At 46.7% G+C, this 22,863-nt stretch overlaps 1 protein-coding gene across 2 annotated transcripts; it reads left to right on the forward strand.

The window, feature by feature from the left end:
- Positions 1–613: 613 nt before the first annotated feature.
- Positions 614–22,000, forward strand: LOC135809315 (uncharacterized). 2 transcript variants are annotated; one of them, XM_065322649.1, is made up of 17 exons: positions 614–1,175; positions 3,856–4,020; positions 4,385–4,513; positions 7,825–7,913; positions 8,448–8,700; positions 9,732–10,049; positions 11,148–11,510; positions 11,873–12,093; positions 12,754–12,880; positions 13,167–13,361; positions 14,306–14,497; positions 16,616–16,752; positions 17,146–17,368; positions 18,433–18,566; positions 19,284–19,401; positions 20,251–20,459; positions 21,007–22,000. In XM_065322649.1, the coding sequence occupies exons 1-17, from the start codon at positions 1,034–1,036 to the stop codon at positions 21,592–21,594; spliced, it is 3,603 nt and encodes a 1,200-aa protein (XP_065178721.1). In that variant the 5' UTR covers positions 614–1,033; the 3' UTR covers positions 21,595–22,000. The 2 variants fall into 2 exon arrangements, with proteins under 2 accessions (XP_065178721.1, XP_065178720.1); XM_065322648.1 differs by having other exon boundaries at positions 616–1,175; positions 20,248–20,459.
- Positions 22,001–22,863: the final 863 nt, after the last annotated feature.

The raw sequence follows: 22,863 nt of genomic DNA on the forward strand, positions 1-22,863 counted from the left end.
ATGCTGACCATGCTGTGCATGTGCCTTGCAAGCTTGTACTCATTGGCTGTTGCTTCTGCCTCTTTCTGGGTCTGAACTCTGAAGTCCTGGACCTGATGGCTGCTATTGCTCGTAAGTCGTTGACCCTACAAGGCGATCCATATGTACATGACTGTAATAACTAAGTAACTATGATGATTGTACTGAGAGTCTGTAGTCATGATGTTTCCTAGTCAATCATCGCCTTATGAAACAAGAAACCGAGCTGTTGACACCTCTGGACCAGTGGGACGAGCTTATTCTCTTTCAGGGTTTTCGCGCGCATCAGAGCGCACACGTACACGCATCAGAGAATCGCTGTCACTTTATCTTGGAACAATCGCCACTCACGTGTGCCTGGTTTGCAGTCAGCGAGCAGCTTTTTTCTGCTCATCGGTGCGTGTCGACCTGTGGCGACAAGAGTTTGCTGCCTTTCCTGCACGCATTCATCCCCGAGAACTTTCACACGCTCCATCACACGCGTTCTTGAGAGAACCCAGCTGCAGCTACTACCAGAGCGGGCTCACATCTCGCATGCCGCTACTCGCAGTTTCTACACCACACCTGCTCTCCGACAGATCTACGAACACGGATTCTACTCTTTGTTGCCAGCCATGCATGATCAACGGAGGATTGATATCGCATCAGAAATAAAACGGGTTGTCCGTTTCTTGCATCTTTTTACTTTTAGTCCTGGTAGTCCGTGCACGTCCAGAACCTGCCCGTCGTTGGGAAGGTGTGAAATCTAGTTGTGTTGCTAGAAAAACAGGTGATATCGCGGTGGTAGACGTAGCGTTATTGTCACAGCTTGTTGACAGTGCAAGTGACTTGGAATTATTTACTCACTAGTGCGAGAGCAACTAAACCTCTTTCCAGCCGACAAGGGAACTAACGCAGACCAGTGGCTGACAGGTCTCCTTCGGCACAAGAGTCGTAGTCACTAATGATATTTACCTTCCAGCTCCGGTGTTGAACTGATCCGGTCGCTGGACTGTGGCGACGACGGCGACGAAGGATGGCCTCTCCCTCTGTCTTGTACACTGGCTCCGTGCTGACATGGGCCCAGTTACTTCCGCTGCTGCTGTTTCTCGGATGGGATTGTGACGCGAGGTCGGAGGCGTCCATGTACTCGTATACATACACGCCGGACCCCACAGGTACGTACCTAAGTCCTTGGTTCATGAAGTGAGCATGGGACCGCTTCCGCCCTCTGGCCCTCTGGGCCTGGGTCCCAGCGTTGCCGTTGGTCTTGTGCAAGTTGTGGTCCCAATGTGGACTTCAGACTTCACTCTTCACTGTTCAGTATGGTGTTGTGTGATGAGTCCGATGACACTCAGTGACCCTGGTGACAGACTCAGTTAGTTATCAAAATCTAATGCTACATGTATCTGTGACACTTCGTATGTCATAATGGGGTGTGAGATCAGTGAGATGGCCACGGTGACTGTGGAACGTGTGATGTCTTTACTACTACTACTACTAGACTTTAGTGTTCTTTACAAGAACCTCGTGTCATGGAGAAGTACCCCATCGCTATCCCCGAGCTTGGCGTCTTGTGCGAGTGTGTGTGTGCGAGTGTGTGTGTGTGTGTGTGTGGATGCATTGTACCGGTACTCGTAGTGCAATCATGCTGTGCAGTGTAGGTCTACATGTATCAATAATACAATATCATGGGAGTGTCCAGAAACTGTCATAGTTATTAAAGTCTGTAGATCTACTGGCTGTAGACTGATGGCCTGTACTGTACTGCTGTACTGCTGTACGCCTGTAGTGTAGTAACTGGTGAGTGAAGACCAGAAGAAGAGTATGAAACAATGGCATGTACATGAGCATGCAAGTCGGAGTAACAACACATTTTGTACATCCTCTTCTCTTCGTTAGAACAAGTAACTTAGTTCTGCCCTTCGGCAATCCCCCCTTCGGCATTGAGCACACTACTGGACAGCCTGACACCTCTCTGTTTTGTAGTGCGTGAAGAGCATGACTGTCTTGATGATGATTGATAGCGATCGACGATTTTGTAATTTTTGATGTTGCGGCACTGGTACAGTGGTAGATCTCCATGTACATGTCATGGTGCTGCCGAGAGGGAATACCACGTTTTTAAAATACGTGAAGGAGTGAATCCACAGGAAGCAGAGAAAATGATTTGGTGATGCTGGGAAACGTTGAAGAATCGGGTTCAAACTTTTGGCAGTTTTGCTAAGGCCCAAGGAGCGCAATCATGTGATGATGTGTGACTCGGCTGCTGGTAGTCATGTAGTCACTCCCTGCGATACATCCTGCACTAGCCTGCAGGTGTTTCGCCTTATAATGCCGGTGTACTTCAAACTGACAAGGTGATGTCACTGATGTGTCAAAAACACACTGCTGGTGTTCGTGGCCGTCCCCTCGTCCCTCGATGATACGACGATAATACCGGTCCTTGCGCGTCCGTTCGACACGATGCCACTCAGTCCACTGCTCGGACTGGACAATGTCCGTGAGATCTCCTTACCTGTCACCCCGTGTCGAAGATACACACATGTACACCGACTATAGCTACATGTGACTACATAGACATGGTAGTCTTTCAAATACCGGTATGTAGCCAACTAATGTCCATCAGACCCTTCTCTTCGCTTGTTGCCAATGTTGGCAGCAGGTTTTGCATCTCGCTAGTACAGTAGGTGGAGTCGTCAGTGAAGGTCATGTACATGACCATGATGACGTACATGTGAAATCTGTGACCGCACATGGTTGCGTCGCCGAGTAAGAAATTTTTCTGTAGTACAAGTACGTTGTTGGTTGACAGCATGTAACAAGGTGGAGACCAGTGTGCTCGGAAACAGTGACCTTTCTACATGTACAACCATCCACGGTTGGTAGAGCCCCTAATACCATGCATAAGTACAATCATGTACCAGTACAAGTAGATGAATAGATGGTCCCTGGTATAAAGTGAGAACCCCCTCCTGTGATGGCCAAGTGGCGTATCGGGAGACTCCCCAAGAACACTTCTTTATCAGCAATAAGGACACTGCAAACATTGCACGCCCTGCCGAGCAGTGCACAGATGATACCCTTGATCAGAGGAACACACATTTTTGTGTTCTGGTCAGTTGCCTTCATTCATTGTATTAGTTTGGAGCCTTAGTAAGTAATTACTAATAATATTATTAGTTACTTCAACTGCAGTTGTGGCCAATGACTGTATACAACGTAATGACAGCTGCAGTATGCAAGATGTCACAAAGATGTGCCTTGCATGACGTGATCTCTTTGATAGGCGACAAACAAGCCTTTGGGTCATCCTGATAAAGATTTTTTTTATTTATCTGTGTGAGCAAAGAAAATTTTGAAGCGGGGGGGGGGGGGGGGGGGATGAACCCCAGTGAGTTTCTATTCTAGGAAAGTGACCGTGCACGTAGTCCTGTGCAGTCAGAAGTGAGAATACAAGTACAATAATGGCAGGGCAATAATGCATTGGAAATCAATGACTGTTTTGATTCAAGGCATTTACCACAGCCCCCCCCCCCCCCCCCCCCCCACACACACACGCACTTCTGAGATGCTTAGCATGACACACACATGTCTGATGATGATCACCCATGCTCTTGCAGCAGCTACTCCTGGGGCTATCTAGGACAAGTAATTAGTTGTAAGAGGAAAAATAATTGACTGTTGCAAGAAAACGTTTTTGGAACTTACTCAACAATTTGCCTTGATGTGTGTATAAAATGAGTGCTCAGTTGATCCTTTTTATTGTTCTAATTATATTGTTGTCTCCACGAAGGTTACCTATTTAAAAAAATTTGTTCTCTATAACCTTTCTGCAATTATGCCGGTTTCGTGTAGAATTTTTTCTGCTGTTCAAGTATCAGCCGGCCGATACCGCAGTGCGAGTTGGTCAGACAGCGCTGCTGAAGTGTTTGCCAGATCACCGTAAGCCTGCCGACATGACTTACAGCTGGTATCGACTGGGCAGCAACACATCGCTGATCGATTCACAAACAGTATCTGGTAAGGAACGGGCATCCGTAACTGCTATCAGTTCTTCCATGCATCATGCAATGTAGAGTGAACCTCTTGAATAACGACCTTCTAATTCACCTGACCTACAGTCAACTTTGCATATAACGACACTCGGCCGGGCATCAGAAAAGTTTCCTTATTCGCGAAGTGTCCTGCTACCCGAAGTCTCATTTTAATATGTATACAGGTAGAATGCACTTTGCTCTGGGCATGGAGATTATGTCGTTATTCGCGAATTGTCGTTATATCCGCAGTCGTTATTAGCCAAGTTGACTGTACTCATACAGTACTCCGTCCAATGATGTCATACTGATGACCATGCTTGGTGTGTACCACTCTGGCTGGTTTTCAGGATCATCAACCGGTGTGTTGCGGCTAAGCAATGCAACCGTTGCTACTGCTGGCCAGTACTATTGTAACCTGACATCATTCCTCCTCAATGGAACGGTCACCAGCATACCTGCATGGGTCCGCATCAGTGGTAAGCACAACATTGGTTGTAATGCGTACACACATGCCGGTATTTTCTGTAATTTTTTGTTTGTGTGGAGCGCTTGGGTCGCAATGAAGTCGAGACCCTATGGTCGGTCAAGCTGCCCCTGCCTCTCCCCATTCCTGCCATTATAATATAATGGCAGATATATCTCATCGCTGCCTTGCTGCTTTGTGCCGTCAAATGGTGTGTGTGTGGTTTTGTAAAAAGTATTTAAAAAATACACATACACATACACATATACATACACATATACATACACATATACATACACATATACATACACATATACATACACATATACATACACATATACATACACATATACATACACATATACATACACATATACATACACATATACATACACATATACATACACATATACATACACATATACATACACTTATACATACACATATACATGTACATACACATATATGTTGGACTCAGTAGAGCGTCCAGCCCCTATATGATGTCCAACCCCTATATAGAGTCCATTGGTCCAAAATCCACTGTACAGAGTCCAAACTTGGAATCAACTGTGAGCTCAAAGTTTAGATGGACATCACTCCCTGTATAGAATCCAGCCAATTGGCTTCACCCCTATATAGAGTCCATTGGTCCAAAATCAACTGTACGGAGTCCAAACTTTGAAATCAACTATAAAGAGTCTTTATGTGGACAACACTCCCTGTATAAAGTCCAGCCAATTAGGCATCCCCTATCCAGAGTTCCAAATTAGACATAGGATCTGCTGTAAGCAGCGAATATTAATAAGAAAACGGCCTCTCCCTTTAATCCTTTACATCATTCACTTCTCAAGATAAAAAAATAAGTATTGAGGCGCCACTGCAGCCACTTCATTAAACGAAAAACCCTACAAACACCATCCTCAAGTCAAGTGGTCTCTTCGCAGACGCTGCAAATTACAATTATCTCAATCATGTAGTGTTGCCAAATTATTGTCCACGCACACACACACATGCACACACACACACAACGCCAAGAAAATACCTAGAAAAAAAACAGGAATCGAAAAAGAATAATGGAGAGCCAAGGATTAATTATTTGTTTTCAAATTATTGTGCGCGCGCGCGCGCACACACACACACACACACACACACAAACTTATACAACGCCAAGAAAACACCAAGAAAAGAGTAGAGGCACAATACAGAATCAACTCCAACAGCCATGCAAACGTCCACCCATTTACACGTAAAGTCAAGAGGGATAACAAATAATAATACGACACGAATGCATACGTGGGCGGATGCACGCACGTTTACATACAGTCATGTAGTAGTGTAAGAGAGTAACATAGTGCAGTAGTCAGCATAATACTAGCACATGCTGAGAGTGCAATAGCAAGCTTCACCATTGCTCATGGCCATGCAAATGTTCAGCAGCACTCAGTTCCGCAAGCTTCTGAAGATCAGCACACCTTGAACAAATAGATTGCACAAGGATACGCTTATTACCGTAATGATGCATGGGAGCACACAACTACCAAGTTCTGAACGAATGTGATGCTCAATGAAAATCCATCCACTCAAAGACCTGTGAACAGGTGAGGGTGGGGACAATAATCTATTAGTAATACGAGGAATAAGATCGTTTGTGCACACTCAAGACGCACAGACACACCACCATACATGTAGTGTACACAGTGTTTCACTTCACTGCAACTAAATTGATATGAGATGATTTGAACAATCCGTACAGCGTTGCCGTCAGTCAGTCTTCCCCAAGATGGAAATGCAATGATTTGTTGTCACGAGTCAGTTTCACTGACACAATGTCATGTTTGTGACATCAAAACGGTTACTTCATGGAATACAAGTATATGTATTAGCTTGAGAAGCTTTTTTCTTGTCATCGGCATACAAGAAATCCTCCTACTACTACTAGTACCCTGGCACTGCGTTTGTGGATCCGATTGTATTTGACATCATACTATGGCCTACAACAGGAAGAGTGTCGTGGAGTTCACATAATTATCACAGGGATAAAAATACATTTCTCATGAAATAAAATAATAATTGATGATAGCTAGACGATCGTATACGATTGATGCAAAGTCCTTGCAGTCCTTGAGGACTATTACGAAGTGGTTGATTACTTTTAGGGCATTCATTCAAGCAACATCAAACAAAAGCGATACGCTCTTTGAAAATGGAAAAAAATTCAAGCATAACGACAGAACAGCAGACCAATCGAAACGAGTAAAAGCTTCCTTACCTCAGTCATCGTCCTGCCATGTAGTTGGACAGCCTTTTGACATGGTGGTACAGGCAGGTCTTGTCCAGTCAAACAGGGTATCCTTGTGGCGTCGAACAAAAGAGAGTGTCAGTGTATCTGACTCGTCAGATTGGAACTGTGCTGAACTTTTCTCGTTCTCCGCCTTCTGTTTTCATCCCTCGCTCTGATGAAACCGTTCAAACGCTTTACTGCCAGCAATGGCCAGCCAAACAGGGGTTCCTTGTGGCGTCGAACGAAAGAGAGTGTCAGTGTACCTGACTCGTCAGATTTGAACTGTGCTGAACTTTTCTCGTTCTGCAATTTCTGCTTTCATCCCGCGCACTGATGAAACGTCTTCAGAGAACCACAAGACGCTTTCCAGATTTGATTTTGAACGTCTCCTTATCCTCCTTGGTTACCTCGAGACAGATTACTGTCAGGAACTGCACAGCAGAACTGGCAGCCATGGCTGAAGTGAAGAAAGGAATGCGCTGCCACGAGGCAAGCAAAACTGAAAAGGTGTTTTTTTTTCGGGCACAACACACAGCGCATGCAGCCGTGACAGGACGGCGTGACTGGATCAACTGGACTCCTGGACCGTGAATAGGGGACTTGTAGAAAAAGTGTACTCCTTATAGGGGATTGCGCGGCAGGATGAAGCTGATCAAAACTGAGTGGACTCCTGGACTCTGTATAGTGTATTTTGGACCAATGGACTCTATATAGGGTGCTGGACATCATATAGTGCATGGACTCTATACTGAGTCCTACATATACATACACATGTACATACACATATACATACACATATACATACACATATACATACACATATACATACACATATACATACACATATACATACACATATACATACACATATACATACACATATACATACACATATACATACACATGTATACATTTACCGGTATGTATGCCATTAGGACTCATTATACAACCAGTACTCGTGAATGTGCTGGCACATATCCTGTATCATGTCCAGCATCTGTTCTAACAGGCTCCTTTGCCAACTTGTTGTCCTCCTCTCCAAGAACCTGCCCAAAACCTGACCCTATCACCACAGAAGCTCCGTTGGCCAAACCGTGGGACAAGCGACAGTGTAGCAGTCTTTCAGTGCCAGGTATGGGCTAGTACACGTATTACAATCTCACTGCTGGATAGCCTAACCGAACAGGTGTGGTGCAAATCCCTGCTGCACCTTTCATTGGTGCCAACACAAGTATATCCATCTAGAATCACCATCTTTTTCCTGAATGTGCTCACCCCACACTATAAGTACAGTCGACTCCACTTATAACGAACTCGCATGTAGCGAATTTTCTGATGTAGCGAACCGTTGTCCATGCCCCAGTTTGAACGCGCTGTGCAAGTGCGATACTGTTATAACAAACTTCGGCTATATAAAGAATGAGTTCTGTTGCACAAGGGTGTTTGTTATATCATTAGTCGGCTCTACTTGTGTAGCATAGAAATCAGCAATAGTGAAATGTTAGTCTAGTGTTGTAACATCAAGCATCAATACGCAGTGCAGTCAGCCTAGGGTATACCGAACTAAACTGAAGTCTTTGATTTGTATTGCAGCTGTGTATAGGCAATGATGAGTCTCAGAAACATTGCGGGTATGTGTCATGCATCTTGGCTGCCATCTGTGCAGGCTGAACGGAAGGAGTTTGTAGTCCAGCCATCTATCAAGTGGCAGCTGTACTCGGAGGAGACGCACTGGCGGTGGATGTCCATTGATAGACTACTGACTGTGCGCCCACAACTGAAGGACAAATACGCTACGTTCCAGACAGGATGGACAACAACGTTACACATTATTCGGCCATCTCTGAGGGATACGTTCTGCCGTTTGCGCTGTCGATCCGGGAAAACGCTTAGTCCAGAGGGCAGCTTCCATGTCTATGGTATGGCAGATGCGGCATGTAGTTTTTTTAGATCTCTCAATGCATTGGAACTTCACTTGTATAGTACCCTGTAGTATAACAGACTATACTTTGAAGTAGGTACAATAAGCCGGGACAATTAAGAGCGGAGAGCTAGGACAGCAACAGCAGTGAGCAAGCAGTGAGTGTCGCTAAGAGATGGAAGATAAAACCAAGAGTACATAACCCCAAGCGTGTGTGGAACTGCCTCTGCAATCTCTCTAGTCTACACAGTACTTCACATGACATGGTTCAAAAGGTTACACTGGCAACCGGTGCAAAGTGACAACAAGAAAGTTGAATCCAAAGGGGGGGGGGGGGGGATATATGGCCAACATATTCCTGAACCAGTTCGAGCAGCAGGTTTGTTATTGATGTTGTACCATACTTGAAAAGAAAATGAAATGTGGCAAGTACATCTATACAGCCATCCATTACAGCTATACAGCTGCAGCTAGCTTCAAGGACAAGTGAGCTTGTACAATGGCACTCAGCTCTGGCTTCACAGCAGGCACTGAACTTCAATCCCAAGGCCTTTTTGGCCCAGGCGTGCACATGTTGTGCGAAGGTCGAAAGATTTTGCTTCGAAGTAGGAGGGGTGGGGTGGGGGGGGGGGGGGGGGCTGCACATGCCCCTGTGCCCCTCACACACTATGTGACTAAAACATTGTAATTGTGTTACTTGTACTCCATGCTATGTGTATATTGCAATGCCGGCTAGTATTGCATTTTTATAAACAATTTTTGGTAGGATTTAAAGTCACGGTTTGCGTTGAACTCGGCTGGAGGCCCAGTTTTCCACATTAGTAGGGACCCCACCACCCTCTGTGGATTAAGGCAGGGATGCAGCTCCTAAAGCGGTGGGAGGTGAGCAGATCAGACCCACCACAAAGTGGTCAAAGACCGAAAATCCCATTCACTGCATCCATTTGGTAGGATTACTGGACCATGATGAACGAACTGAATCAACACTGCACAGTGCACAACATGATTGTTTTGATACCCTGCTTTCAGATGGCGCCCCTAATGCCAGTTCCACGTTTTCACACAAACCGGATGAGAAGATGGTGGCGCGCGCCGGGGAGCGAGTGGTAATTCCGTGCGCAACGCTCTACCGTGATCCTGGCTCGAAAATGACCTGGTACCAACGCTTGGCATCGGAAGATTTACTCGTGACAGACGGAAGAAGGATATACAACAACAATGTGTCATTGATTGGAGAGAGTAACCTTGTGTTTGAATCCATATCAATGTCAATGGCTGGAACATACATGTGCAGTACAACTGTGAATGGAGACCCAGTGTCAGTGGAGACTACTGTTGAAGTCGTAGGTGAGTACTGACTACTGACTATTGTGTACTGTCATCAATACTCACAGAAATGTGTTACTAGTGTTGCTGTGTGGCATAGAGTAGTGCAGCAGCACTCCCTATTGCCGTGCATGTGCTGCGTATGGCTTTGGTTGGACTTTGGACAGTACACCAGTGCCTAGGTAATGTGTAATATGGCGGTGTTCAGGTCACAAGGGCATTTTAAATATATACTCTACTTGATTGCCTCGAGGACGTATCGGAATTAACTAATTACTTAGATCAGTTGCCCACAGCCTGTTGAACAGGCAAGTACTGCACCTGCTGCTATGGAAGACAGTGGCAGTACGTGATCTTGCTATGTTCACTCTCTCTACCCACCCAGCCCCCATTCCCCAATCACCACCTCCACATCCAACCCCCGCCCCACCCATGCTCGGCTTACGATGGTGGAACTGTGATACCGCCATATTGTGTATAAAACCGTGACAAGCTTTGGTCCTATAGAAGCTGATGTCAGTGCTAGGCTTCTTTTCAAACCAGGTACAGCGAAGATTGGATATAACGAACTTGCATATAACGACAGGTTGAGTTTAGCGACACAATTCTGTTGCCCAAGTTGTTTAGCCAGTCCTTTGTGACGATCGGGTTTAGTGACAGATCGAATATAGTGACATTTTGTTCTCTCCCAAAGGAGTGTCGTTATATCCAATCTCCCGTGACTGTATTTATTTGTACAATACTGTTGGTCGCTGAAGAACTTGGAGATCAGCCTCGTAGTCAGGTCGTTCTTATGTTCATGTACCACAGTCTATGCACAGTCAAGTCACTCTGTGTGTATCGGTTTGCTGTGCCTGGTGAAATTCTAGCCTGGTCGTTCTTTGGTGCTCGGAAGTACTGCATATCCACACTAAAAGCGGGCTTGCCGATGGTGCATTTAAATTTGAAAATCAAGCTTCTATGCGAAGCAGGCTTCTATTATAAGAGAGGCGTTTATGCAAGGCAGTATGGCACATACATTGCACAGCCAATCCGATATCCTGCTTCAAGAGAGATGACTTGTGAATGCTAAAATGTCTGTGCATATGTTTGATGCTATGCCCCGACCTCTTGTTACAGCTGCTCCAGTATCGGTGACAATATGGGATAACTACCCATTCGTCCCACTCAGGAAAGCCCACATGGTTTGCACGTTCTTAGCCTGGCCTCCAGCCAAGCTGTACTGGTTGAAGAATGGACGGAGAGTGGATCTCCGACTACTAAATGGTGTTACTGTTACGGAGGAGGACAGCTCACCAAGCGACATCTTTCCAAGACAGCACGAGGCCATCCAGTACCCACCGTTTGTGTCCAGGCAGGTCGTGCGGCAGCAGGTGACCGTCGTATTCGATCAGGCGCTCTGGGAGGACATCGGCTCGTACCAGTGTGTTGCCGACAATGGCTATGGCGTGGCTAGTGTCATGAAACGTGTCGATGTATTGCGTAAGTTTTCAGTGTAGTCAACGGCAAGTGCTGCAGCGACTCTTTACTCTTTGCTGAACACAACAGAATGAGCACAGTGTGCTGTTTTGGAAATCACTTCTGCATGGCGAGCATTCGATCAACACAATCATAGTATTGCTTTCATGCTCTCGGAATTCCATACTGATGTCCCGGGCCCTATCCCCAACAAACATGCGTGACTTTCTGATGACACTGGGCTTCCACAGGAGATCCTGTTGCACATGTACAATTGGGTTTTGATTGAAACTGCTCGCCCACGCACTGTGACATATATGTATGAACAATGGTTGCTTTAAGTGTGATCGTTCTTGTTGGTTTTTGTTTGTCACCCAATTGCTCAGATCCTGTTGATTTTTTTGCCCATCCTCCAAGCAATGTGACTGTGCGGAAAGGCGAGAGCTTCACCTTGCCGTGTCCCACATTCGGCTTGCCAATGCGGATCCGAGTTGCCTGGCTGCGTGATCGCACCGTGCTGGCAGCCAGTGGAAGCTATGCACAGCAAGTTGATGTTGACGCCAAGGAGAGATGGCGCTACGAACTAACACGTCATGGATCACTGAATGTAAGTTCTTGGCATATGCTGTGTTCACATATCTCTAACTCGGCAGTGATACTCTGGAAACTCTTGTGTCCAGAGCAAAGGAAAGAGGGGGAGGGGAGAGGGTAGGGGAGAGGGGGAGTGAGATGGGGAGTGAGAGGGGGAGTGAGAGGGGGAGGGAGATGGGGAGTGAGAGGGGGAGGGAGATGGGGAGTGAGAGGGGGAGGGAGAGGGTGGGGGGGGGGGGGGGGGCGAGGTGGTATGAGAGAGAAGAGAGAGGTTTATGTGTTCAGCGAGAACACATCAGTGTGACATTACGCGGTTGCAGTCTACCGTACAAAACTTCAAAGCGTAAAGGCTGTGGTGCGCCGACTGAGCAAGTACAAGTTCAATTGCTTAGACTGCGTTTCTGACATGCATCCACACATTCACGTGCATTCCTCCTGTCTGGGCTTCGATATAACTTGCTGAGCAACACTGGGACCAAGTATGCGTCAAAAGCACCAAAGGTATGCTCTGCTATGTGCTATTCAGTGGGTCAACTCATGTGACTCGCTAGAACTGATTATCCAGCGGCTATAAAAGTAACCCACTGACCGTCCTCCCTCTGCTGCTGCTGCTGCCTGAAGTAACTCAGACCCTGTAGGTGAACTTACGCGATGTTGTATTGTGCTCATTGTTCAGGTGACGAATGCGCGGCACTCTGATTCCGGCAGGTATCGATGTGTGGTTGCAAACCTGGAAAATAGCATGTTTCATCAAGTACGCACAGCCAGCCGCTTCAGTTATGTAGAGGTCACTGGCGAGAGGGGTAAGCCGGTCATCTACCAGTGTGCCGCTCATGTGGATTCCATGGATAGTCAATCTTCCCTCCTTTCTCTCAACCCTAGCATGGCTTAATCAGTGTACAGACGTTTGCTCAGCCATTGTATGCATGATTTAGTCGGCAGAGCGATGTTGATCAACCCAACCCTTTGTTGGTATAGTTTTGCCCACAGTTTTCTACTTTACCGAGATCAAGGACATTTGGACATTTGGAGAGATTGCGTGGAACTTACATGTTTCTTCTTCTTCTTCTATCCATCCCGGCTGGACAGCCAAGCCCCGCATAGATACGTCTCTTCTTCCTGGGAACAACACCGGTGCTGCTGGAAGTGCGTTCAAACTGGCATGTGCCACGTCTGGCTTCCCGGAGCCAAACGTGACCTGGTCCTATGTAGGGTCCAGTGACACGCGGTGCCCGAGTGTGAGGACGTTGAAGGCCAAGCTCCGCAAGCAGAGAAAACAGAGCAGTGAGTACATGCATGCCGCTTTCATATCACAGCACACTACAGTATGGCTCCATATACAATCATCAATATACAATCATCAATATACAATCATCAATATACAATCATCAATATACAATCATCAATATACAATCATCAATATACAATCGTCAATATACAATCGTCAATATACAATCATCAATATACAATCATCAATATACAATCGTCGCCGAAAAATCCGGCCAATGCCGATACGGTGGTATGGTATGCAGACATGGCGGTGGCATGGGGTAGCATGCAGCATGCATGTTTTTCCCAGTGTTTGTCGTAGAGTCCACCGGCACTGTGGCACTGCACTGACTATGCAGCTACGTACATGATAGGTTTTTTTTATTTTTTATTTTTTTAATATTTTTTTACAAAGACCACTTTATGCCAAACATGAGATGCAGCTAGGGGAAGCACGCACAATATGTGATAGGTATGTGCAGTGGTAGTGCATGTGTTAGACTACCATGTACAGCATTTGCCGGATCTTTTTGGCGATGATTGCACTAGCCGATAGGGGGATTTTCCGTTCCTCAACGTACAATACGATCACCAAATCCGAATAAAAGAGAATATGCGTGACCCTGGTCAACCCCGGCCTGTTGGTCACCACAGGTGGTATGTAAGTACATGCACGCAGGTTCCAGCCATCCCCGTCTGAGAATGTTAGTTGCCAGTATTTTTAAGTTGTATTCAAACACGCAATGTTTGTTGTAGAAACCTAGCCACTACCCATCGTTGCCTGCAGGCTGTATTTTGTAACTTGGATGTTCTACTTACTTCTTCTCAATCACATCTAAATTGCATGCAGTTCCTGAGGATAACATGCAGACTGTATGACAATGGTTGCAGAGACTGAAATAGGCAAGTCTTTAGATCGCTGATTCCTTTCTTTTCTTTTCTTTTTCATTTGTTTTCAGAGAGCCCGTCTACCTTCCAGCAATTCCTCCATGCTACAAACACACTGTTGGATCGACCAACGTCGCTGCATGATGATGGTGCTGGCAATTTGAAGATTGACTCGTTGGATTGGTCGCATACTGGTCGCTACATGTGTGTAGCTCATAGTGTGCTGGGTCTTGATCGTCACTGTGTGGATCTAAATGTGGCTGGTAAGCAAGTATTTCACATCCAGCTACATTTCATACCATAGTGAGTGTGTGTGTGTGTGTGTGCACGCATTTGTGTGTGTGTGCGTGCGTGCGTGTGTGCGTACGTGTGTGTGTGTGTGTGTGTGTGTGTGTGTGTGTGTGTGTGTGTGTGTGTGTGTGTGTGCATGTGTGCATGTGTGTGCATTCATGTGTGTGACAGTGTTAGTCAGTTTCGTATGGCATGCGTGAAGTTGTATTGTGGTGTGTACCATGCATGGACCAGCATGCATTGACTAGCATGCTTTGCACCCATCATGCATTGGCATGTGCTTTGGGCCCCTGTGACATGGAGCTACACCGCACGACTACTTCCCCGGCTGTGCATCTTGCTATACAAACGCACGGCACATCAGCGCTGCCATATGTTGCTGCATATGGATGCATGTAGTATGCACACTCATAACTCACCTGACATCAGCACTGCCAGACATGCATAACTCACCTGACATCAGCACTGCCAGACATGCATAACTCACCTGACATCAGCACTGCCAGGCATGCTGCATACGTACGTGCTATGTACTTTAACCCTTTCACTGCCGCTGTCGACTGCAGTCGACAGCGCATTCATGCACTCCGAGTGCCAGTGTCGACTTGCGTCGACGAGTAAACATGCAGTCCCCAGTGCTGTTGTCGACTTCCGTCGACAGGCAGACCTCACCCAGTTCGTGCCTCTATTTTCGAATATTGGAGATATTTAGCCATGGTAGACGGCCACTGGCCCCTGGAAGATGTCCATACCCATCGAAATACGCTTCCAGAAGTATGGGTTGCCATTTGAAAAAAATCGAAGCAGCGTCGTTGAAAATGCGCATCCGATTTTTAGCCGATCGGCGAGGAAGAAATCGGTTCTCACGCACTTCCACCTCGCTGAGTCGGTGCGAGTATTTTCATCTTTCCCGTCAACTTTCATTGCACGGAGCAAGGAATTTGGTTCAGACTTGATGCCTAGCTATTACCCAAGACTCCAGGCGGCTATCCGTTGCGATAGGCGGTCGGAGTCACGGGTAGAGACAACCAGACTATGGATTCCTCGCGGACGCATTCACTGCAAACTTGACGGAAACAGCGCTGGCGGCGGTCACTGGGTCCAGAACTAAAATTTTCTAAGAACTAACACGTTACAATGGCGACCAGCACGGTCAAGAGACACTACAGGTATGTCAGCTACAACATAATTATATTCTTTCTACAACGACACCTACCTCTGGCTCAATACCTGACGATCTACTGCAAGCTGATGCGAAAGTGAATTACACTCGCGAACGCCGCGCTTGTCAACGGAACAGGGAAGCGCTTCACTCTCCGAAGTTGAAAAGTATTTGGACTGCTGCTAATTGGGAGAACAAACGACCACCATGGCGGCAGAACATTCCGCAGCCGTTCACCGACACGATCAGCTTCACCAAACGACATACGAACGTTTCGTTCTCCGAGTTCCGTTTCTGGTGGCAGCAACAAGAATTTCGTCCGCAACGACAGGACGAAAGTCTCTCGCAACTGAAGTCCTGTTGCCACGAAGATAGAGAAGATTCCGCAAGCCATCTCTTCTGCTTCCAGTGTTTTATCTCTCCTGTCCACTGGCATATCTTTCAATCCCAGCGACCAAAAAAAAGGATCTGCTTCTCTCTCCAAAACAACAACTAACTAACTTCACTTCGCGAGTGTCCGGGCCGATCGTGTACATAGTGTATGTAGCGCATGCGGCGCACGGCGCACTTTCGCATGACATGACACGCATTTTTTGCACAGCGGCTGGCGCTAGATCGCGCAGCACGTTTGTACTTCGGATTTTGCGATTTTTTTCGACGGCAATGGCTTCCTTTATGAGTTGTCTACCTACGATGTATACTTTGGAAAGCGATATTCCGTACAGAAAGTACCAAAAAATCCAGGAAAAGTAGGCCTTTCGATTTTTCGAGCTGGAGGTAAAAAGTGCCTGGCAGGGAGGGGGTGTACAGATCAGCTGACAGCCTGGCAGGGAGCGCCTTGTCACCTTGAGTGGTCAGCTGGCAGTGAAAGGGTTAAGTAGTGTACATACTCAAAACTCAACAGTTCTCCCCGGTATGCTCTGCACAGGTGTCCCAGAGATCACTAACCCGAGCTGGGACATGGTTCGGTCTCTCGGTGAGGTAGAGCTCACCTTTCGTGCCAGGAACTTCAAGACCAGCTGTGAAGCAACGGGCACTCCTCCGCCAGAGGTCAGGTGGACATGGGTAAGTCAAGACCGTAATGAGGCAATAGTCTCATCGGCCTCGTATAACATACGTTCTACCCCTGTTGCCAAGAGTCCATGTACCACTGAAACGGAGTACATGCAACTCCAATTGGTGAGCTATGGGGCTTCACGTAGCACGCTGCCTTCAGTAAATAGTGACCTCCACTCACTCAAAATTAGTGAAGTTGAAACCGGCGTCTTCATTTGTGCTGTTGTGATAGATGCTTTGGAATAGAAGAAAGGGTAAAAAGGAATGAGAAAGATGTGCACTAGCTAGTCCTGGTGTCCACCCAACTGTTTTTTTTTTCTCTCTTTCTAATAATGCACATGTGCTTTTAGAAAAGTAATTTCTAAAATACTCATGTGCGATATAACTGTGACCGTCCTGCAGGAGTTTATTCTGAAAAATGGTTCTACTGTTGGGAAGGGAGCTTCACCGTGGGCCAGGACTAAGACCCTGGGCAACTTGGTCGTCCCTGAGAACATCCTCTATGCCAATCACACGTGCCATGCTCGGAACCAGCTTGGAGCTACTCATCGCTCACTTGTTTACAACTTCAACATCGGTGCCGAGTCTTTGCCACCGGCAAGAGTCAAGGTGACGGGAGAAACAGGTATGACCAGCTGTGTGTGTGTGTGTGTGTGTGTGTGTGTGTGCGTGCGTGCGTGTGTGCGTGCGTGTGTGCATGCGTGTGCACATGCATGTGTGTGTTTTGTGTTTATTTACACTGTAACGTATGAAGTAACGGACTTGCACTATATGTTCCAACCACCAATGTCTTGCAATCCTACACACCATTGTCCTTCAATCCTACACACCATTGCCTTGCAATCCTACACGGTAGGAACAGCAACCTAACCTAGCCTGTTATGCCAGGACACTGGCAGGTACTCTCCCAGGTGATGAATTTTCGATCGACTTGGAAATCCGGCAGCCATCAACATTCCACCTCTGCGTTTGGTGCCTGGTTGACGATCAGTTGAGCTACTTTCCTGGCTGGCGTGCTGACCGTCGGCACTACCTAAAACTAGGGGTGAAACGAATATTCTAAATCAGAAGGAATCGAATACTTTTCTAAATGAATCGAATATCGAATATCGAATGTTCTATACCAAAACACCTTACAGAGTTTGGCTAGTCCCCTGTCATTGTACACCAAGTAAACAGTGGAGTCATGGTCACTACTCTTGTGAGTCATAGTCCCCTTTCTCAACATTATCATTGCTCATGTACTTATCACTCTATCCGTTCTAGAACTACTACAATAGATGGACACTTAATTAAGCAGAGTGTGCGGCACGTGTCACAACGCCTGTACAACCGTAGATCGACATATTAGCGTACGTAGCTGTACACCTACTTGAAACGAATAGTCCGAAGGGGAAATATTCCTTCCATCGCATTTCCAAACGAATATCAATCGAATATTCGAATATTCCCTTGAATCCCATCTAAAACATCACTATGCTGTGTTGTCCAACACCCCGCAAGATTATAGATGTAGGACATGAGCTTACTGGCACTCATGCTCAAGTGGAAAGGTCAATGACACAAAACATCGTACGTGCCCGATAAAAGTTACTGAATTGAGATCTCCATGCATGCCACTCTGACATTAACGATCATTGCCTCCATTGCGTCCCTGCAACGATCAATGCCTCCATTGCGTCCCTGCAGGTAAAACTGACGTAACTGTTCATGTAACAACTAAGCCTGCTGACAGAACGGTAGAGCCGAATGTCAATGCCAACCACCAGCAAAATGTAGATGATGCAGCAGCTGCAGCAAGTGACTCCAAGACTGAGCGAACTGTAAGTTATGTGTGCCTGCACTTAAGAGAGTGTGTGTGTATGTGTGTGACGGTGTGGGTGTGTGTGTGTGTGTGTATGTGTGTGTGTGCGTGTGTGTGTGTATGTGTGTTTGTGTGTGTGTGTGTGTGTATGTGTGTATGTGTGTGTGTGTGTGTGTGTGTGTACATGCCGCAACGGCGCCTCGAATGGCTTGGTCCTGTTGTACACCTTGAACCTGAGCGTGCGCCGCGACAGGGGAGGGGGGGGGGGGGGGGGGTATGAGTGTGACTTTGTTTAATTTCCCATGGAGGAAAATCGATATTTCCGTGGTATCGACAGCCTGCAGAAATTCAGCACTGAAAATTCGAATTGGCTGTCTGGCTTTGGTTGTCAACTAACTCATCTGTAGTTCACGACCCCGTTACGTTCACTTGTAAAAGCGTTTATTAGAAGTTGGTCAACTACAGAACTTTGTTTCCTCCACACTTTTGGAAGTATGCCGGTTAAAACACAAACCGGAAACCCCGGGACAAACAGGATGAGCTGATTTCATCCTCAGAACAGTTAGCATACCAGTGCCCGTTTTCTTTCTCAAGCGACTTGGGTGCTTCCCTCGAGTCATCTAACTTTGTCATTGATAGATTCCACTAGAGGCAAAAGTCTTTTACACTAATTTTGTGCATGTGTGTGTGTGTGGGTGTGTGTGTGCGTGCGTGCGTGCGTGTGTGGTTTACTCAGGTGTACATAGCAGTAGCAGTAGCACTTATGCTGATACTACTTATCGTTGTGGTACTTATTGTCATCCTGAAACGCCAAAGGGCAGAGTTAAGGAGAGAAGATGAAGCCACGAATTCTGGTAAGTCATACTTGTGTACAAGGCACACATACCGGTACACACATACACACATACACACATACACGCACGCACACACGTGCACACACACACGTACACACGCGGAACACAGACACGCTGTGTGTGTGTATTTTGTGGATACAATGTGTTGGGAACTAACCATTCTAATTCGAAAAGAGAAGCCGTTTTAGTGCTATGTAGGTGTTACTATGTAGAGATCAGAAGACTCGCATGATCCATTAGAAATCCTTCGCCGGAAAATCACGAACGCTATAAGTATGGTAGTATTCTTTGTTGATAGTTGGATGGGGGAGGGGGGGGGGGGGGAACATATCATGCAGTGTACGATAATAGGGAGGTTTCGCTCTGCGGAATTACGTATGAAAATAACGTAGGAACTGCACGGAATTTTCATACGTAAATATCAGAGCTGCTGGGTTTCGCTCTACGTGATTTCTCCACGACTGCTAGACATGTGTTGTTGCTTTGGAGACGCATTGGCAGCATGCGCCCACTGCATGCACCATGAACCGAAACAGCGTTTTCCATCTTATTTTGCACGTGGTGTACGGTGTGTGCACCTTGTGTTTCGCGCGGCTTGAACTTTGCCATGGACAAATGCGGAAAATGCGAAAAAAATTGTTCAAAAGGTCCTACGGAGGACCCAACGTAGGAAAGAGCTTTCCTACGGAAATCTGTAGAGAGATTTACGTATGAAAGTTGCCCTCGCTCCCCGGCGCGTACGACATACGGATTTTCATACGAAATTACGTAGAGCGAAACCTCCCTAATAATGATAATAATGTTCTTTTCTCTCTCTTGCTCTGCTGGCTGCACTGCATGCTGCAGAAGACCTCGGCACACGCACGCAAAAGCAGCGCTGTTCCAGTAGTAGCAGCAGCTCTGGTGATCGCAATGCTGGTGCTCACTCGATCAAGACCTGCTCCACGGGATGTGCCGACGATGCCAGCGTCCACAGTGGCGTGCCTCCGCGGCCAACAGGATTTCCCGACAATGCTAGCATCCACAGTGGTGCGCCTCAGCGGCCAGTATGTCTATGGGTGAGCATGGAAGTATTGCCAGCATTCGTATGGTGTTGGTCCAGTAGCGATCTGTCTGGCCTGTCCGAGATTTCTTTCCTTTCACACCTTATCCACTCAATTTCCTGTCAATACTGTTCTGTCCTGTGTGAACTCATCAGCACAGCACAAAGACAGCACGCCAAATCCCCACACCTACTATAGACAATACAGTGTAGCATGAACCCTCAGAGCCAAGCCAGTGAGCTTACCGCACTGCGGGTAATGCCTCCGGTGTTCGGTACCCCACAAAAAGAGTGCTTTCCCACTGCGTGACAGCTAAGGGAATGCTCGACTCAAATACTTGAATCTGAGCCTCGGTACATGCATTTGTGTCTTTTGTGGTAACCCAAGAGCTCATTCATGGTAGTGTAACTAAAGTACAATGTTTTATGTTTGTGTCACTGTGTCACTCTGTCACTGTGTGTGTGTGCTTGCGTGTGTGTGCTTGCGTGTGTGTGCTTGCGTGTGTGTGTGTGTGTGTGTGTGTGTGTGTGTGTGTGCGTGTGTACATGCGTACTTTGCACAGTCACCATCTAATGATTCATCTCCAGTCACACCTCAACCACCAGCTCTGTCTACACCCAAGACACCGATCTCTGTCACCTTTCTACGCACTGGCGAAGGAGACCAAGGAAGAAGTGGCGAAGGCATAACGCCAATATCGCACAAGAGGTACAGCTTCTTCGACTTCAACGCCAGCTGCAATCAATTGCCGGAGACCGAGGAAGACCAAGTAAATGGGAATGCTCTGCTTCCACCATGCCACGCCAAGCAACCTTCATCGTCCTGGAACGGTGTGGCATCTCCACTACAGGCAGCAGTGGCAGAAGTCCAAGAGACGTATGAAGAGATGAATCCTCCAGAGGAGTATATTCGACATCGGGCCAGTTTGTCCGCAAACCCACCGCACCGCCAGCGATCCAGCAGTGGCATGACTCGAAGAATGCGCAGCAGCTGTCCGAACTTGCCGACTGGCACGGTCGTGACAACACTGGGTGCAACCGTCAAAACGGAGCAGGAACCCACGATGCCGTCGGATCCCAGTGAAACAAGTGATATCGGACTGGAAATGCACGATGACGATGTTTTCCAGGAAGACGGAACCGACATCTGACTTCCACAAATTACTCCGTCGTCATCTCGAAATATCCCTCGCTGTGCCGCAGTGGATGCCTTGCCGGATCATCTTGATGAGTATGGCTGTGCACAGATGCACATCTGCAGTGCCAACAGAATCAACGGAAGATTATATTTCAGAACTATGGACAACATAAAAAATAAAAAATAAAGTTAGCCTGATTCGCGCCAAGCCTACAAACCAACCGGCTATACGCGTTTGTCAACATAAACGATAAACACCGGTTTCACTAGTAGTCTAAGAACAATATCTAATGTTCAATAAAATCGTCAAACTGTGTTTTCAACTCTCTTTAAAAAAAAATAATATCTCGGTCAAGTAGCAGCAATGCTTTCATCATCTCGCACACATGGTACAGTGGAGTAAAAATAATTCATCTCTACTCACTGATTGTCTTGCTCTGCGCAGTAGACCGCCGGGGATGCTCAACAGAATATGCAGCAGACTATACCCCACAGTGGCACAGGGGAACAGTACTGTAAATATACAAAATTTCGGCACTTCACAATTTTTGACATTTCGGCGGCGATTTATTTTCGGCGTGGGGTAGAGGGCATGGTATTGCGACAAATGCTGTGAAAAATTTCATCGGCGTTTTTTTTAATTTAGGCGTTTTGGGTCGGTGCCGAATATAGCCGAAATGAAATAGCTGCCGAAAATTTGTATACAGTCAGACCTCGCTTATCCGGTCCTCGTTTATCCGGATCCCTCGCCATCCGGAAGAAAATAGTTGGTTACAAATGTACAGCATATGCCATGCTTACATACAGTATGTGTGTTCGATTATCCGGTTCCCTCGCCTATCCGGATATTTTTGTGGAAAACGGATGTGTGCGGTTATGCGAGGTCTGACTGTATTTACAGTATACAGTATCCATGGATCTCAGTGTGTGTAGATCTACAGCTTGTACTTCATTCGGTGATGACTGCATGCCGCTATACTAGCCTAGTATACTTGTAATAGATTGCATTAGTAGCTTGGAAATAACACACCCTCTCAACTGAGAAGAGCCCTGTTTTATAGCACAAGGTGATAGAGAGAACACCAATGAGAATGTGAGAAGAACCGAAGTGTCAAGGCCCGGGAAGTGTGAATACTGTCTGCATGAGAGAGGGGTGTGAAATGCATGCAATAAATTGATCAGGTAAAGGTGAGAACTATCACACTACTCCCCTCCCATTCAATTTTAATAGTTCTGAAGATACTGCCTCAACGGCAAGATTGGTGATCCGGATTCCTCCATC

This window comes from Sycon ciliatum, chromosome 2 (assembly GCF_964019385.1).
Source record: "Sycon ciliatum chromosome 2, ocSycCili1.1, whole genome shotgun sequence".
NCBI lineage: Eukaryota > Metazoa > Porifera > Calcarea > Leucosolenida > Sycettidae > Sycon > Sycon ciliatum.

Coding starts and splice junctions, on each gene's coding strand:
- LOC135809315 (XM_065322648.1), top strand. CDS start 1,034: ATGGCCTCTCCCTCTGTCTTGTACACTGGCTCCGTGCTGACATGGGCC. Junction 10,050..11,147: donor GACTACTGTTGAAGTCGTAG/GTGAGTACTGAC, acceptor CTCTTGTTACAG/CTGCTCCAGTATCGGTGACA. Junction 17,369..18,432: donor CAAGGTGACGGGAGAAACAG/GTATGACCAGCT, acceptor GCGTCCCTGCAG/GTAAAACTGACGTAACTGTT.